At 50.2% G+C, this 16,978-nt stretch overlaps 1 protein-coding gene across 3 annotated transcripts; it reads right to left on the bottom strand.

Annotated features, from left to right (window-relative positions):
* Positions 1-372: 372 nt before the first annotated feature.
* TOB2 (transducer of ERBB2, 2) lies at positions 373-11,608 on the bottom strand. Of its 3 annotated transcripts, none has more exons than XM_081059405.1 (2): positions 11,490-11,608; positions 373-4,304 (listed from the first exon to the last, which is right to left on the bottom strand). In XM_081059405.1, exon 2 carries the CDS (start codon positions 4,205-4,207, stop codon positions 3,170-3,172), a length of 1,038 nt encoding a protein of 345 aa, XP_080915531.1. In that variant the 5' UTR covers positions 4,208-4,304; positions 11,490-11,608; the 3' UTR covers positions 373-3,169. The 3 variants fall into 3 exon arrangements, with proteins under 3 accessions (XP_080915531.1, XP_080915529.1, XP_080915530.1); XM_081059403.1 differs by lacking the exon at positions 11,490-11,608 and adding an exon at positions 9,851-10,270; XM_081059404.1 differs by lacking the exon at positions 11,490-11,608 and adding an exon at positions 8,177-9,065.
* Positions 11,609-16,978: the final 5,370 nt, after the last annotated feature.

The raw sequence follows: 16,978 nt of genomic DNA, 5'->3' as shown, positions 1-16,978 counted from the left end.
TGGGCGGGCAACCGCTAGATCTAGAGCTGGCTGGAGGCTAACACCTCCCTCCTTAGGCCTCCGAGAGAGGCTGTTCCTAAAAACACCGAGAGCTGCCCTCCAGGCCTGCTTCCACCTGTCAGTGGAGGGAGCGGGGGCAGTTCCCAACCTCCTGGAACCTGTTTCCAGTGTGGAAAGGGACCCGTGAGTGGGCACTCTGAGGTGTCCTGTGTTGATGAGATGGGTGGGAAGAAGGAGCTTGTGAAGCTAACACCCACCCAAGGGTCAGGTGAGGATGAGTAATTGTTTCTTGAAGCCCAACAGGAGCAGGTCACTCCCACTCTCTCCATCCTGAAAGGGGCCCAGACACAGAACGAGCAGAGCAAGCAGAAGGCTATTATATATCATGCTTTTAATACAAACTTAAAAAAATCTGGAACAATATAAACTGTACAGATTTGATCAATCTTTTTGTTTTGTTTTTAAACTAAATCTCTAAACACACCAATGTCCCATTCCAAAATATTGCACAACATTCTGAATACAAAATGCTTGATTGTATTCCTCCTTCACTAAAGCAAACAAATTCATTGCCCTGCTCCCCCCAAGCCCCTCTCCACATTGCCTCAATGCCCCCTTCCCATCCACAGGGGTCCACCTAGAGAATCTATAGCTCACTGCATTGAGAAAAAGACATCATTCTGGACTAAAAGTTTACATTCTTTACAAGACGATCCACCTTTTGATTTGTTCCTGGAAAGAGGGGTAGATAGAGGATGGGAAAAGGGGAGAAATAGGGTTGATTCTCCTCTTTTTTATTTTAAAGTTTGTTTTTCCTGAAAAAATATCTTTGTTTCTCTCCTCTTTTTAAGAAAAAATCTTGAAAAGAAAAAAATTACATTTTTTACGTTAGAAATATACATATATTATATATCCCTCTTACATTTTACAAATGTAGCAAATTATTCAATACAAACAGACACCAAAAAATGTAAAAAATAAAAAAAAAGTTTTCCTACGAAACCAGGTAAATTAGTGCAGATTCTTTTTTCTTAAAAAAAATAAAATTGAAGCAAAAATGCCTAGATTTGAGACGAGATAGACCAAACCGGGCCTGAGGGCCCAGCACTGGAGTCATGCTCCTGAACACACATTTTTTCTTCCTATTTCAAGACACTAAAGGGGTTGGTCTCCCTCCCCCTCTCCCTATATGTGGTGGGGAACAAGCTGACCAGGTGTGGTGGGCACCTGTGTGAGTGTGGGAGGAGGGGCTGGAAGGGGGCATAAGGCAGCATCCAACCTTTCCCAGAGAGCAGCAATCTGCCCAGGCCTGTCACCTGCGTGGGAACTGAGGGTTAGGGAGAGGGTGGCCCAGACTGGGCTGGCGCCTGAGAAGTCTAGGGGGACAGGTGGTACTGGGCCGAGTCGTCAGGACATTGCCCCGCTAGGGGAGGTAGAGCTGGTGCCCAGTGCAGGGACAGGAGGCTGGCAGTGTCTGTCTGGGCTGGACCCACTGCCACAGCAGTTGCCCACTTTGGGTTGCTGGGGAGGATGAGGTGGGTGGCAAGGGCTTTGGTACTTTCCGGTGATGGGACCCTGATGCCATGTGCCCCACTTGCCAAAGCATCATGGCATGGAAAGTGGCTCACTAGGGTTGGGTGCGAGAAACAACTTCTCTTCTGGCAGAGCTGGGGAGCAAGTGCTCTTCTAGAATCCAGACACCCCGGCTGCGACGGCCAAGCCCAGCCTGCCCAGGAGACCACGCCTTGCGGCAACAAGGCCCACTGGGGTTGGGTTGGGCAGTGAGAGGGGATGGCAAGAGGTACCAAAAAGTTCTCAAGCGAAAGGGGCAGAAAAGTACTAAAATAACATCTACAACCGAAGGATCGAAGTCCCAACTCGAGGTTCCAGACTGCCCACGACAGGCACTGACAAACTCCGGCCCCCCTGGGTGTTCAGGTGAGCAGCTGCCACCCTGGGCTAAGGCCACACCACAGGAGGGTCTGAGTCCAGGGACTTCTCTTAGGCATCAGAGGCTGGGTACTCCCTCAGCCCCTCACAGCTAACCCAGCTTTTTTTTGGTCAAAAACAAACAAAAGTGCAGATGCCTCCGCAGTCTGGAAGCCAGTTCGTACGCAGTCCTTTCCCCTGGGCATGTCTTAGGCTCAGCCCCAGTCTCACCCCACCACGTGAACCATTCACAAAGGGACTGACAACCCACCCCGGCCCATTCCCCAACCTCACACAGAAATAAGCACTTGCTGTGACCTGGAATCACATCCAGAGGGGAAGTTTCACATGGCTTGGAATCCATTAAAACAGGACAGCAAACCATGCCTACACACATACCTCCCTGGCACCTGCCCCACCTGCCTACCCATAGCCTCAGGCCCAGGGAAGAAGGGGCTACCGGAGACAGGCCACGTGTGTCAACGGCTGGGTCTCCAAGGTCCCGATGATAGTCTGGCCCAGTGAGGATGCAGGCGTGGGGCCACAGGACAGAGATGAAAGGAATCTGCTAGACAGAGTGCTAACCTCCCTGGAGTTAGGCATCAACTCTGGGGGGAGGGTGTCAGGGGCCAGGCGGCAGTTCCCTGTGGCCCAGGCCTGAGAGGGAGTGGGGGCTGGGGTCAGACCTACTTAGGTGGCAGGGCCAAGAAGGCCTGCTGAGGTTGGATGGCTTTGAGTGAGAGGATAGTTAGGTGACAGAGGCAGTGACAGGGGACAGACCCTCCCTGTTGTGGGGAGGGTCAGGCCCCCGCTGTGGCTCTTCCTTCCCCGTGAGCTTGGACATACCAATTCTAAACCAGGCATGTGAAGGAGGGAGGGAGCAGGGAGCAGCAATTCACATCTGGACCATTCTTAGCACAGGAAACCACTAATTAAAGAATGTTATATAGAAAACTACGTGTAAAAAAAAAAAAAGAAAAAGAAAAAAAAATATAAAACCCAAACCAACCAAATAAATCAGAGGCAGGCAGGAAAAGAGCAGGGGGTTGAGTTACACACGGTTTGGTGCTTCGGGAGCCCCCTCCCACTCCACGCCTGGGCCGGATCTCTTTTCTAGAATTGAGAGTGAGAAGATCGGAAATCTTTTTGTATCGTTTTCTTTTCCTCTTTTTTTGGCCTTTCCTTTCCTTTCTCTTTTCTGTGGTCTTGGGTGCTCCTGGCTCCGCGGGTAGGTGGGTGGTCAGTTGGCCAGCACGACAGGTTGGAAGGGCTGGCTGGGATACTGCATGGCGTTCAGGTTGTAGCTGAGGCCGTCCACAAAGGGCGTCTTCTCCAGGAAGAGGCCGTTGGTGCCACCTCCAAACACCTGGGCCATGTCGAAGCTGCTACTGTTGCAGGTGCCAGCCCCACTGCCCCCAAAGGGGGCCGGGGTGCCACTGCCCTGGCCATCGGCCCCATCAAAGAAGAGGCTGGGAGAGCCACTGCCGTTGTACACGAACTCCTTGGCATTGGGCGAGAGCTGGGACTGAGAGGCGGGGCTGGCTGTGACGAAGTTCAGCGAATGCACAGACAAGGACAGGCTCTTCTGCTTCAGCAGGGTGTTGGTGGGCGAGCGGGCCACGTGAGGCTGCTGCTGTGGGGGCTGCTGGCCACTTGCCCCACTGCTGGTCACACCCCCGCCACTCGCGGCCCCACCGCCTTTCTTCATCTTGGTGGAGCCAAACTTGGTGGCAGCGAAGGAGGCGGTGGTGAAGGTGATGGGCTGGGCGGAGCGGGGAATGAAGGTGGGGCTGGGCGACTGACCAAAGGAGGGCGACGGGGAGTTGGACAGGGAGCTATCCTGGCTGCCGATGGGCACGAACACCTGGGCGTCGGGGTTGAAGCTGCTCTTGATCTCCTTGTCCAGCTCTGGGGCGACACAGCCCTCGCTGTCGTCCAGGTACAGCACTTTCACAGCTCCCTTCTCACCAATCTGGTAGGACACCTCGAAAGGGTCGATCCACACGCTCAGCTCCTCAGGCACGTTGGCCCGCACGTCCTCCACGGCCAGGCCACTCCGCTTGGCGGCCAGTTCCACGACGGGGTCCACTAGTTCCCCAATGTGGACACAGCGAAAGCCAGAGCCCTTCAGGGGCTTGTCAGGGTACCAGTGGCCTTCGTACTTCTTTTTCAAAAGCCGCTCCAGCTCCTCCCCAAACAGGTCTGCCCGCCGCCGCGGCAGCTTGTTGTACAAGTAGGAGAGGATGAAATTCAGGGCCACTTTGATCTCTAGCTGCATGGTTCTTTCCTAGGCACAGAATCAGCACAGAGCACGTGCACAAGCCAAGGGCAGTGGCAGGAGATGGGAGGTGGGCAGCCTCGGGCTCTAGACGGCTCTGGGAAATGAGAGAGGGCATCATGAGAAGACATGCAGAAAGCCAAGGTGGATCGATGGCAAAGCACAGACAGAAAAGCACCAACTTCAGATCACATAGACCCAAGATCCCATTTCTGCTTCACTAGGGACTAGCTTAATGGTGTGACTGTGTGTGGGCAGGACACCTTTTCTGACCCTTAGTTTCATCAGCAACATGAGGCTACCACGAAGATTAGCTGAGTACAAGAAGGTAAACACCTCACGCTGTACCTGGTATTTAGTAGGTACTTGATAAAATTAGCTAATATTTTTGAAGTAAATGTAAAGCAAGAGGGATGCTGTGGAATTGAGAATTCAGATCACTGTATGACTGATACGAAAAAAATCAAGCCCTAATTCAGCTGGAGAAGGGAAGGCTCCTACTAACTTATCTCTGCGGTACCTTGGTGAAATTGTGCTCCCAAACTGTCACAGGCCAAGACATGAGTTTAAAATCTTTAGTTTTCCTCCTCAAATGGACAGGGATACAGGTCACTGAACAAGAAGTAGCACTGCCAACTTTTTCTAGTCATCCTGGGCTCTCCACATGTGTATACACTCCGGCTCTCTGCGTATGCAGAACCGATTTAACTGCACCGTGTAACCAAGGTGAGCACTGCCATCCAGCTTCCAAGGATAGATGAGAGCATGATCGCCAGGGAAAAGTCAAGATCTGTCGCAACCAGGGGCCTGGGCCAACAATGAACACCTGACTGGGGGCTGCCCCAGAGAAGTAGAGGAAAGGAAAGGGCTCGGAGGGCCCTGTTGGCCAACAAAACTTTCAGAGCAGTGCTAGTGTGGCCTGAGGGAATCTCTGTAGTTTCTGAATAGAGTGAAGGTGAAGCGGGGGGGCAGAGAGAAGAAATTTTCCATCACCCTGCAGCTTCCAGCTGGGGATCCATCATCACCCAGTCTCCCGGGGACTGTCTGACCACCTGTCCTTGGAACCGAATCAGATTTATCAAGTGTTTGGAGATCCCTGGAGAGGAGGCAGCCCAAGATAAACACTCAAATTGTTATTTTGGGATTCTCTCACAGCCAGATCACACAGAGGTCAGAAAGGTTTATTCCAGAGTTCTGGGCCAGCCTCATGTCTGAGGAAGATGATCTGTGAATCCTGAGAGCCAGTGACCCTAATCTCCTCACTTTCTCCAAAAGGGCAGCTCGAGGCTCACACTGTGGGAGAACTGAACGGAAAAGGCCACCTCCGCAGGCCAAAAAGGCCAGAACGTGGTCCTAGCCAGATGTCTGGGTGAGACCGTGCTGCTGAGCTCAGCACAGAGATACGACTGACCCATGATCTGTCAAGGGCATCTTCTGTCCTGCGATAGACCTGAGGCTGGAATTTGATTAAAATCCCTTCGGGGTCCAGCACAGTATCCAGCGGCTAATTCTAGGCTTGAGGATCTTGAGGTTTCTGAATACCTGCCTCAATTCACTTCCCTGTAATTTTCAGGCCTAGGCCATGGCTCCTAGGGCCATTTTTTAGGACAGAATCCTCAAGCGAAGCCCTCTGGGGTGAGTATCAGAGAAGATACACTGGGTCAATCTAGAGCATCATACACACTGGCTAGGTCTAGTCCTGCCGTCATTTAAGGTCCGAGCAGACAAGAGGGTCACGTGGGGAGGTGCCCTGAGCATGACCTCCCTCAAGCCCTCCACAGGGACGCTCAGTATTCCCGAGACTCTTGTCTCCCCTCTATTGCAGCCTCCAACACAGACTCAATCTTCAAGTTTCTTCAAATGTCTATGCATGGTCACCACAGATCAATTCCAGGGTCCTCCTCGGTTTAAAGAGAAGTAAGACGAATGGTAAAGATAAGGGGTTTTCTGTTTATGAGGATGGGGTTCATTACCAGACGCAAAGCTACCCACCAGGACCTCAGGCTTCCCTTCAAGAATGGAGGTCTGTAAGGGCCACAGCCCACTACAGGTGTCCAACAGAGGAGACTAAAAAATTGTGAAGAAAGTTGGCACTGGTTCTCAAGAATCAGTCTGGAGTTAAAGATAGTGTTTTCAAAAGGTTTTTGAAAAGTAAAACAGACTTGAATATAACATAACACTTCTCCCAAGGCGTCACGTGGTCTCTAGGTATGCTACCCAGACTCAAGGGCTCTTCTACCTTTCTAGGCTTCCGCAAACTTTGCTGCATAATTGCCTTCCAAGTTCACCTCTCCTGAACAGTTCAGCCTCAAAATGGGAGCATTTTCAATGCAGGCCAAAGTCATTGGGAAATAAGCCTCCCACCCCAAAATACAATAGAACCACTGTCATCAGCCCTGCCTAGCTAACCATTTTCTGCTGCATAAGCAGCTGAAGCTGCACACCACTTTATACCTCAGTGACGCTACCGCACAAATAAGGAAGTATATAATGCCACCTTTGCCTCTTTAATTGGAGAACAGGCCAGGCCAGATGGCTGTGGGGTGGAACCTCACAAAAATGCTGGACAACCAGAATGAGATTTTCTGCTCTATCAGCTCAGGCTCTAATTTTGATTTCAAGAAGCTTATGGAACAGAGGATTAAAGCACTGGTGCTGCCTTGTCTTAACTAAAGATAGAAGTGACCACTCAGATGAATTTGTTCATTTTTTTTTTTAGGCGATGAACAAATTCTAGAGCTTATATATAAAATATTTATAGAATGTGTTAAGATTAGAAAGCTTAGAAATAACTACCCTCCAACAAAACAAGAAGATTTGAGTTAAGCAGAAGACTCTTTAAGATCTTTTCCAACGCTGACTCAGACACAAAAGGCCAGAACGGTGGCAAAAAGGAAAAAAAAAAGGATGTTTAACAAAAGCAAAATTAACCTTTTGTCAATATACTAAAAAGTTGCAAATGTGAGGATAAATTGTCCAATTTTATTCAGAATTTTATTCTCCTTCACTTTCTGCAACAAAGTTAATCCTGGATTCAGATCCCTTCCAGGATCTGTGTTTTAAAGAGAAGTACTTAAGAGAAAGGCAAAAATGAGAGGGAAAGGTGGCTGCAGTCAATGAATGATATGGAGATTCCAGAGAGAACTTCTAACAAAAACGCAAAGGAAGGTTTTTAAGAAGAAAAACAGTTATGTTTTAAAGAGGAAAAGAAGGAACAATGGCGAGGGAACCCATCCGGCCCCAAAACCATGAGTACCTATAAAAATACTCAGGCACCTCAAGCCTTAACATTCAAATCATCCTACAATCAAGCCCTACCAGATTCAAATGGGTATGAAATGAGGAGTCAGGAAGGAGGGGTCCTCAATTTTGACAAGGCTGGTAGGGGTCACAAACTGGGTGTTGGGGAGTAAGAGCCAGGCTCCAGCAGGATAGGGGACAACCCCACCCGGTCCTGGAGGCAGCGGCCCAGACCAGCGGGTGTGGTTGAAAGGCTTCCAGGATTTGTGCAGACTGAATGTACCACCCCACCCAAAGTCTCACATCTCCCCCAAACATGGGCTGTGGCAGCCCAAGTTTGGCTGCAAGCCTCCTTCCGAGTAAAAGAGGCTTTTCCAGGGAACTCCAGGTTCTTCTGAAGCCAGGAGACTTGACTGAACCCCAACTTAAGTGGGGAGGCTGGAATCGGAGTCCCGCTCTGCACTTTGGGAATTGTAGTCCTCAGAAACCTCACTCTCGGGTTGGAGCAAGTGACCTACTTTCTCTGCACACTACATCTCCCTGCGTACTTTGCGAAGGCTCAGCGGGCGACTACGCATGCCCAGTAAAGGGAGCTGGCCGAGGGTCGGAGGACCAAGGAAAAGTTTCCGATGCACATGCGCACTGTGTAGGACCCCCCACCCGCCCCCACCTAATACATTTTATATAAATTCTACCCATAAGGCCTACTCCCCATATTTATCACCCTACCATGTCCATGTCGCGGCTTCTCCAGAGGCTGAACTTTTTCTCCCTTTCTCTTCACCACCTCCCACGACTGAAATAAGGATCTACTTCAAAATGAGTTTTTTCTGGGTGAAGGTGGTGGGCTGAATAGATAAGGTCACTTCCCACTCCCACCCCTGCCGCTTAATCTGTATTCCTCGGGCTTGGTGGTCTCCGTCTGGAGTTGCTGTAGGGACAGGGACGGTGGATTCAAAAAGAAAAGAGCCTTTTCATTTAATGCCCAGGGGGCTAGGCTCCAGCAAGGCAACAGCCAGGAAAGGAAAGACAGGAATTAAACCCAGTTCTCCCGTCCTCTCGGCCAAAGAAATCCCCAGTTAAGCAGCCGGGCCGACAATCAGAAGGCCGGACGCCAGCAGGGCGCAAGCCTCATCCCTCTTCTAATCCAAGTCCGAGTAACCAGACCCCGTGAGGGAAACGGGAAAAGGTTCCCGGGCAGGGAAGGAAAAACCGTACATCTGACACCTGAACATCATCTTCTAATACTTAAAATTGTTTGAGCCTCCCCCCGCTGCAAGGCCTGCTCTATGACCAGACTTCCCAGATCCTCGCCAAAGCTCCCCTACGGGGTGTTAAACCTCCCTAATCCTTTCCTCCCACACAAGCTTCTTTCTCCCCCTGCTTAAGAGGGGGATGGGGGCAGGTGCCCACGAAAGCAATAGGGGTGTTTTTCTGCTGGAAAATCAAAGATGAGGGACACACTCCAGGGCAGGGTGGGTAGGGAGGAGAAAAGAAAGGTTACAACGCTGGGCAGGCCCCCGAGACCCCCTCCGCTGGCCCCCAAGTTGAAGCTGCGACCTGGGGTTCTGATTCCTCCGGGGGGTGGGAAGAGGCCTGCCAGCTCCCCCTCCACTGTCTGCTCCCTCCTTCCCCTCCCTTTCTGGTCAAGGACACAGTCCCTCCACTGCACAGCAGGACAAGGAGCTCCGGATAGGACTAGGGCTCTGTCTCCCAGGCACCACACCAGGACCAAGCACAACCCACTTATTGGGACTGCTGCTCTAGGGGTACTTTTTGTCGGCTCAGTTTCCCCCGAAAACACTCAAGAGGATCCAGAGCTTGAGTCCAAATGGTGAATTCTGGCTCAGAGGTCAGAGGCCAGTCACCAGTGACCGGTGGAAAAAGGAGGTGTCCACCGTTCATCCCTCAGGCTTCAGAGGGCCCGAAACAAACCCTATTAATTATTACCACCCATTTCCCCGCACACGGGAGAAGCAGCAGAAAAACAAGGCTTGGATCCCCTTTCTTCCTCTGATTTAGTTAATGGTGGTGAGAGTTATGTTTTTGGGGGGGAACAAGGAAAACCTAGCGAGTCTCTAGGATATGGAAAACTGAAGGAGGCGGACACAGGAGGAAATGCACCCCACCCAGGAGGGGGCCATCCTTGGAAGAGGGAGAAAGGGTGGCTCTGGGGGACCCGAGAAATGAGAGCGAGACCGAGGAGGGGAAGTGGAGCACAGGGGAAAAGGGGGGTTTCTCGAGGGGAGGTGGGAGGGGAAAGGAAAATGCTGGCCAGGTGTGGGGCGGGGGCGCGACAGCAACGTGGAGCGTCCAGCAAATGGAAGACCGCGAGTGGGGGAAGGCGTCGGGACTGTTGGGTCTCAGGGGGCCCGCCCGCCCGCATGCCCCCCCCCCACTCACTCGGGCCTCCGCAGCGGCTGGGCGGGCTGCCGGCCGCGGGACGGCTTCTTCCTCCAGGGTGGTCCTGGACGCGGCGCGGAGGTCTCTCTTCCTTCCTTCCCGGGCACCGCCCGGCCGGGGCCGATGTGCCTTTCCTTAGTTGAGGGATGGGGGCGAGTTGGAGGGGTTATAGGCTATGACTCTCGATAATAACTGTTTCAGCTGTTTGGAGATCGGGCTAGCGGCGGGGACGGAGGGCGGGCAGGACCGCCGGCGGCGACGGCGCTGGGATGGCGGACCGGAGGGTAGCTCGCGTCGCGGGGCGGAGGACTGTCCGGGATGTGGCGGCGGGCGGTCCTGCCCTTCTAGCCTTGCATCGCCCGAGCCACTTGCTGCTCTCCGCGGACGACCCGCACCTTCCCGCGCCCCGGCCCGAAGTGAGCAAAGTCAATGAAAAGTTTCACCCTTAGCAACCCTGCGCACGGATACGGTTTCCCCACCCCTGCGTGATGCGTCCCTCCGCCCTGCAGGGGCGGGGCCCGAGCTGTGCCGGGACTACTTCCGAGCCGGCGGGCCGCTTCAGCGCTGGTGCTGTACGTCCGGCGGCTCTGACCGAACGCGGGGATGCCTGGCGACCGCCTCACCCCCGCCCTCCCCAGCTCTGCCCTTCCTCAATAGTCAGATCCCTGCTCAGACGTCAGCAAGGCCGTCTACCCTCCCCATCACGGCGCCGCCTCGTAGTTATTTTCTTCATGTCCCAAACAGTTCAGAATTCGTGCTCCTGTAAGGTGTTTTCCTAGGTGCACAGCGAGCTCCGGGATGCAGGGGCCTGGACTGGGACCACGTTGCTCACTTTGGGTGGGTTGGATGAAGGGATGTCGCGGGGAGGGGGGACTTTCTCGCTGTGTCTTCTGCTCTATACCTGCCCCGAACCGTTCCCCCAGGCCACCTCGGCGAGTCCCTCCGGCTCTAGGCGTCCAGCCATCGCCGCGGAGCTCGCATTGCCCCAGTTACGGTCTCTCCGCGGGTGGGGCAGCCGAGGGAACAACGTGAGCTCTGGAAACATTTCGGACCTTTATCAACTCGTGTTGGCCAGAGTCCCGCGGGCCTCGTGCCTGTCGGGGGACGCGTAATGTCGAAGGGAGGACAAGGGGGAAACCCGAGTTCCGGCACGCTGAGCGGGAGGAAGGGAGGGCGAGGGAGAGACCAGGCAGCTAGGAAAAGAAGCCGAGCTCCATATTAAGCTTCCACTCGCCGCCTCGGGCGCCCCGAAGCCCCCGTTCGCTCTCTCCTGCTGGCCACCCCGCACAGGACACTAGAAAGCCACATTTTTTTCTAGTAACAGCCTCCGCTGGCGGGGAGTACCGCCTGCCCGTGCCAGGGGCGCAGGGCTCGCGCACCCGCCGGTCTCCGGCTGCGACGCCGGCATGCGGCGGGCCAGGCCCGCGCGCTCTAACCCGCCGTCTGGTCTCTGGCCACACGGGCTCACGGCCACTTTGTGACTATGCGGGACGTGAGTTAGGAGTGGGGAGGCCTGTGCCCAGGTGAGGTCACAAGCGGACTGGACTGTCAGGTGGCGAGGCCGGGGGCCCCTAGGAGCTGGCGCGTGGTTTCCCGTTCCTATAATCGCCCATTCCCCAATTCTCTCCCCAACCCCGACCTTATTCTCTTTCCAGATCGCTCCAGCCCAACAGTCGTCACGAGGGGTGGCGAGATCCTCAAGTTTCCTGCTACGAACAGTTTGCATTTTTTTTTTTTTTTTGCCTTGATCACTCTTTTTGGCAAGGGCAGAGAGCAACGGTAGCGTGGGGGTTTAAATGCACTTTCCTTGACTGCAGCAGAGAGACGCCGGACTGGAGGGCAAATTCCACGGGCACGGGGAGGCGGGAGCTGGAGCCCGAGAGCCCCCATCCCCCACACTTGGAGCCCTTCAGCCCCTGGGGCACCTCCAGGGACTACTTGCCTTGTGCGTCAGCGAGTGGCAGAGCGTCACATACACGCCCCCTCCGCCATGTCCCAGTCCTTCCCCCTTCCTCCCCTCCTCTCCTCCACCGTGTTCCACCCCGGCAAAGACCCGGCGGACCCACAGTGTACTAGAGCACTAAAGAGCTAAAAATATAACCGATGTTAGCAACAGCCTTCCCATTGGTCGGGGAAAGGGGAGAGGCGGCATCTGATTGGGCTTTCGATCCAACCACTAGGACTAAGCTTGGACAAGAGCGGAGCAGGCCCTTGGGAGAGCGAGCGTTTGCGCAGTGGGGCATTGCCAGGGACGCTGGTATTTGTAGTAATGTTAGAGGCAGCCGTGGAAATCCTAGGCGGGTTTGAATCCCAGTATTGCCACCAACCATGTTATCTTGATTTAATGGCAACAAATCTCTTTACATAATCAAACCTTTCTCATCCTGCAAGTGAGCATCGTGTGGGGATTAAACTTGACACAATAGGTAAAGCCTGGCTCAAATAGTTGCTATTAATTTAAAGGTAACCATTCTGGCCAAATTACATACATCCTACATATCCTCTTCTCAGTCCAGAGTGCATTCCCCAATAAGAAACCTTGCAAGACAGAACGATGAGAAAGGTGAGGATGAGCTGAAAGGAATTCTCCTAGGATATCTCAGGATGGGCGGGGAGGATGGAGTCCACGTAAAAGATAGTCTACACCCACTGTCGAGTGCAGCAGGCTGCGCGCGGACGAATCCCTGGATAGAAGGCGTTGAATTTGTGTTCGGGATTTTATTCGAATCTCCCCTACAGTGCTGGAAACACTGCAGCCCTGAGCAACATCACTATAAAAAAACAGAAATCCAGCTTCTTTAGCAAATGGGCGCCCTCGGTAAAGGGTTCGCATATAAATAGGAAGATAAAATCCAGGGGAAAAAGGTAATCATCCTTCTTAATTGCTGATGTCTCCATTTATAATGTGATGAGGACGTTTTTTCTCTCCCTACCATAATTCCATCTTGTCAGGGCTTAATTGTGACCGGAATCCCCCTACTCAAGCATTCCAGAGTCCCTTCCCATTTTGAATAATCATTCATGAAAGGTACACACCACGTTTTAAAAACTTCAGAAGTAAGCTTGTGAGGAGGGGAAAGGGTGGGGGCAGCTCTAGTCTGAAAGCAAGTTATGACAGATGTTTTGTTAATGGGACAAGTCAGGTTGGTCATAATTAGTCCCAATTAACTCTCCAGGGTGAGTCACTCTCATATACACATGCTAGAGTGAGAAATTTTGTAGTTTCTTTTAAGTTATCCAGGAAAACAGGTCCTCTATTTGATTCTTCAGATCCACTGCTCCAGTTGAGCAGGAGCAAAGAGCCACAGCAGAAACTGGCTTTGGAGGTGATTGGATGCCAACGGCAAATGATTTGCTGTTTATTCATCACAACTGATGTGAGTGAATTCTAGTAAAGAAGTGATCTGTCTTTTGCTAAGACATTAAAACTACAGTGTTCAAAGCAATTAACATTTTAGACTCGGTAGTGGTGGATAGGCCAGTGGGGATAAAATTGGTAAGGAACTGAATAACTGGGAAAAAGGGAATAGCAATCTTTTTTTTAAGGCAGGAAAATTCCAACCAAGGCAAAAGATCTTTCACCTTTATGTCCTAGCTTCCAACTACTATTAAAGAGCTACAGGTCAGAACACTGACATATAGTCTCTGAAATTTAGGCAATTCAGTTTGATTCCCTGGGAAGTTAGTTTTCTTAATTTAGAAGATGCGGAATGCAGGCCAAGGTCCACATCTGGTAGTGTATTGTCTTGGCACAGACTGACACATTAAAATTTTTAAAATGAGTTGACAACATTTAAAAATTGGGAGATTGCACAAAAATCTTAATTCACCACTTGTCCTAAATTCAAAAGATCTGGTAACACTGGGCATTCAAGCTGGCAATTGTTTGGAGTTCAATAGCAGCCATCTCCTTTAAGGCAGGGCCTGTGTGCTCTCTGGTTCCCAAGGTCCCCACACTCGCTATTGTCTCCCAGACAAGAAGACCAAGGGTCACATACCACTTATTGTTATGTTTGGTCTATTCTCACACCCCTCCCTTTTCAACCAATTACATTACTCATCCAGACTTCTGAGTTTGCGACCCTTTTTTCCGTTCAATGTAATATTGAGTGGCTGCCCATTACGGTATATGCACTGTACTGGGGAGGCAAAAGGAGCTCAAGGATCTTGCGATCTAGTTTATTAATTTTAAACTCTGGGTTGTGATTCATGAATGCATCATAAAATCACTTGGTTTAATAGATTTCAGCCATAATCTTTAGAACAGAATGGAATAAAATGAAAACATTGGAGTGCAATACACACAGGAAATAGTTTCATGAAACTTGTGCTGTATGTATGTACTAGGAATGAAAATAGTCCAAGTGAGGCAGATTGTTGTGGGTATGGGTGCTTCTGGAAGCGTTCACATGTCAGGAGCTTCAAAGGAAGAGGTACCAAGTTGGTTGGCTGATGGGAAGAAGGGTATTTCAAAGGCAAACAGAGTCAAGATGACAGGGAGTGTGTAAGGAATGTCTCTTAACTGCTTGATTGAGAGCAGAGAGAGGAAGCAGAGGAAAACCTGGGGGTAGGGGAAACAGGGAACCATTTGGAGGACCTTCAATGTCAGGACTTAAATGTTTCTCTGTGAAGTAGGGATCCACTGTAAAAGAACAATCACTTATGTAAAGCCTTCCCAGTAGAGGTCAGGCACTTATAATACAAGGTCAAATTTAATCCCAGGACCCGAAGAGGTAGGCATGATTAGCCTTATTTAACAGATAAGAAAAAAGCAGCACAGAGAGGCTAAATGACTCACTAAAGGTCAATGGTAGAACAGAAATCAAACATAGGTCTGATTATAAAGTCCATACATTACTCAGTACTTTTTTTTGAGCAACGGCAATTCATTAAGTGCAATGTTTAAAGGAGATTAAATTACTATGTGTATATAGTATACTTGAGAAGCTGGAAGCAAGACACCCATCCCTTCTAGAACCCAGAATTGAATACTTAATAATAGCAATAATCTTATCCAGAAAAGGGAACCGCTTTCTCAGGCTGGCCATGATGAGTTGAATTATTTCAACATCTATGTAGGTAGAGCTTATTTCAACAATGGAGAAAAACACCAGTGATTTTAAAGACCATTTTGATTTTTTTTAGGGCCAGATACAGATCATTCCTCTAATTCTCTTCACAGAACTATATACTATTAAGAGCTTAAAATATAGCTTGCCAGCGATGCTTTCCCCACAGAATTTTGTATAAACATTATCCCCAATTTGTATAACCAAAAAGAAATTATTCTCAAGTCCAAGGTAGACAATCATTAATTAAATTCAAAACTCACTCATTGCATTGCATTGTTCTCTTTGTCTCTGAACTAAAGCCAACCAAGAACGGGATTATGAAACTAGGTGACAGAGCAGTGGAGTTCAGAGGGACACCGTGGGCTAAGGTTGAACTTGCCTCATTGCTGATCGGTGTGGAGGGAGTATGCCCTTTGGCATCCTACAAGTTCCCATGGAAGACCTTCTAGAGGTCTACACGCTGAGGATGACGGAGCATAATGAAGGTGGGGTTCTTCTGAAACTAAGGAGTAGCTTTTGGAACATTTGTGGATGCAAGATGTTAGGTGGACGGGGTGGTTAAGAAGCAAATTTTAAAAACTCAAATGTTTTTTTGGCAATGCATTGTGACTCGTTACATCTTAAAACTAAAGTTACTATAGGATCAACGACAAATTTCAATTCTAATCTGAAAATGACCTGTTCTCTGGAACATAAACCTGATGCTTTACTCATAGAACTGCTCGGAGAGCTCCCCAAACACATCCCGCTGTTCAGACGGCACCAGCCCCCCGACCCCGACAAATGCCCTAATCTGCTCACCCCCATATGTTGGAACCTTTGCCTGTAGGTTCCAACATATGCTTTAAAGCCCAATTTATTATCTGGATTCCTTGCCTTCAATTATTCATTCAATATGGAGCCCCTGCTATCTGCTGGGCAGAACAAACTTCGTTCCTGCCACCCCAGAACACAGCCGACCAGTAGTAGCCAACAGTCATTACCCAAAGCTACGAACAAAATGCTCATGGCCCTAGAGTAGAAGGGGGAACTAACTTTGATGGCGGTTGGGAAAGGCATCCTTGAGGAAATATTTAGTTAAGGTCTGCAGGAAGAGGAGTTCGCTGAGCAAAAGAGTGACCGAGCATTACAGAGGGATTCATAGGGAAAAAGCGCTGAGGCTGGAAGGACTTTCAGGAATGCAAGGAGCCCCAGTGGCTGGAGTGCAGGGAACGGGTGGCAGATGAGATGGGGAAGCCTGAAGGACTATCTTTAGCCCTGTGGCCATGACCTTCCCCCAGCCTTCCTGAGGTGACCCCAAGCTGGGCAAAAAGCCCTTCCTTTGTGTATCCTCTGGATTATACTGGAACTATCTGTTTCTGGCAGGCTCCTTTATTAAATTCCTGAAGGCAGAGATTATCTGAATTCAATTTTGGACACTCAGTACATCACAAATAAGAGTTTTGTTCCAAACCAAAACCCTGACAAGTCAGAAGGCTCATTTCTTTCTTGGCTTTGCCACCAAGTTGCAGCATAACCTTGGGCCAAGTCCCTGGATCCTCAGGACTCACCGTTTTCAAATCCATGGTGTTAAAACACCTACTTGACCGTCTAGACGGCTCAAATTATGAATGAATTACCTCTTCTGGGTACCCTCCTATCACCTCTAGCGGGCACAAAGTACAGACAGTTGAGTTAGCGTAAAGGTATGTCTGAATTTGCCCTAATCTGTTAATTTACTTAAAAAAAGTCCTTAATGTGAGTATATATGCATTTTATGAACCAAATCAACGAAGTTCAGTTCTCCTAACTCACTGATGTGAATACATTTTGTCTCATTCCCTTTCCCATTACTGGAAGCTATCTCTTCAGTTCAAAATGAAACTTGGACAGGAAGGAAAAAAGCCTCTAAAAATGACTCTGGTTTACCAATGAAAGGCATGGATGGTTTTGAATTCCTTCCAGTAGTAAAAGAGGTTGAGGTGCTCAATGAATCCTAATACCTCTATTTTGAATCACAAATTCCTGGATGACTAAAATAAATTCCTAGAGATAAAACTTAAACTGGGACGGTGAC

This window comes from Rhinolophus hipposideros (assembly GCF_964194185.1).
Source record: "Rhinolophus hipposideros genome assembly, chromosome: 9".
Classification (NCBI taxonomy): domain Eukaryota; kingdom Metazoa; phylum Chordata; class Mammalia; order Chiroptera; family Rhinolophidae; genus Rhinolophus; species Rhinolophus hipposideros.
The sequence above is the reverse complement of the archived record's forward strand: the minus strand, read 5'-3'. Positions and strand labels throughout refer to the sequence as shown.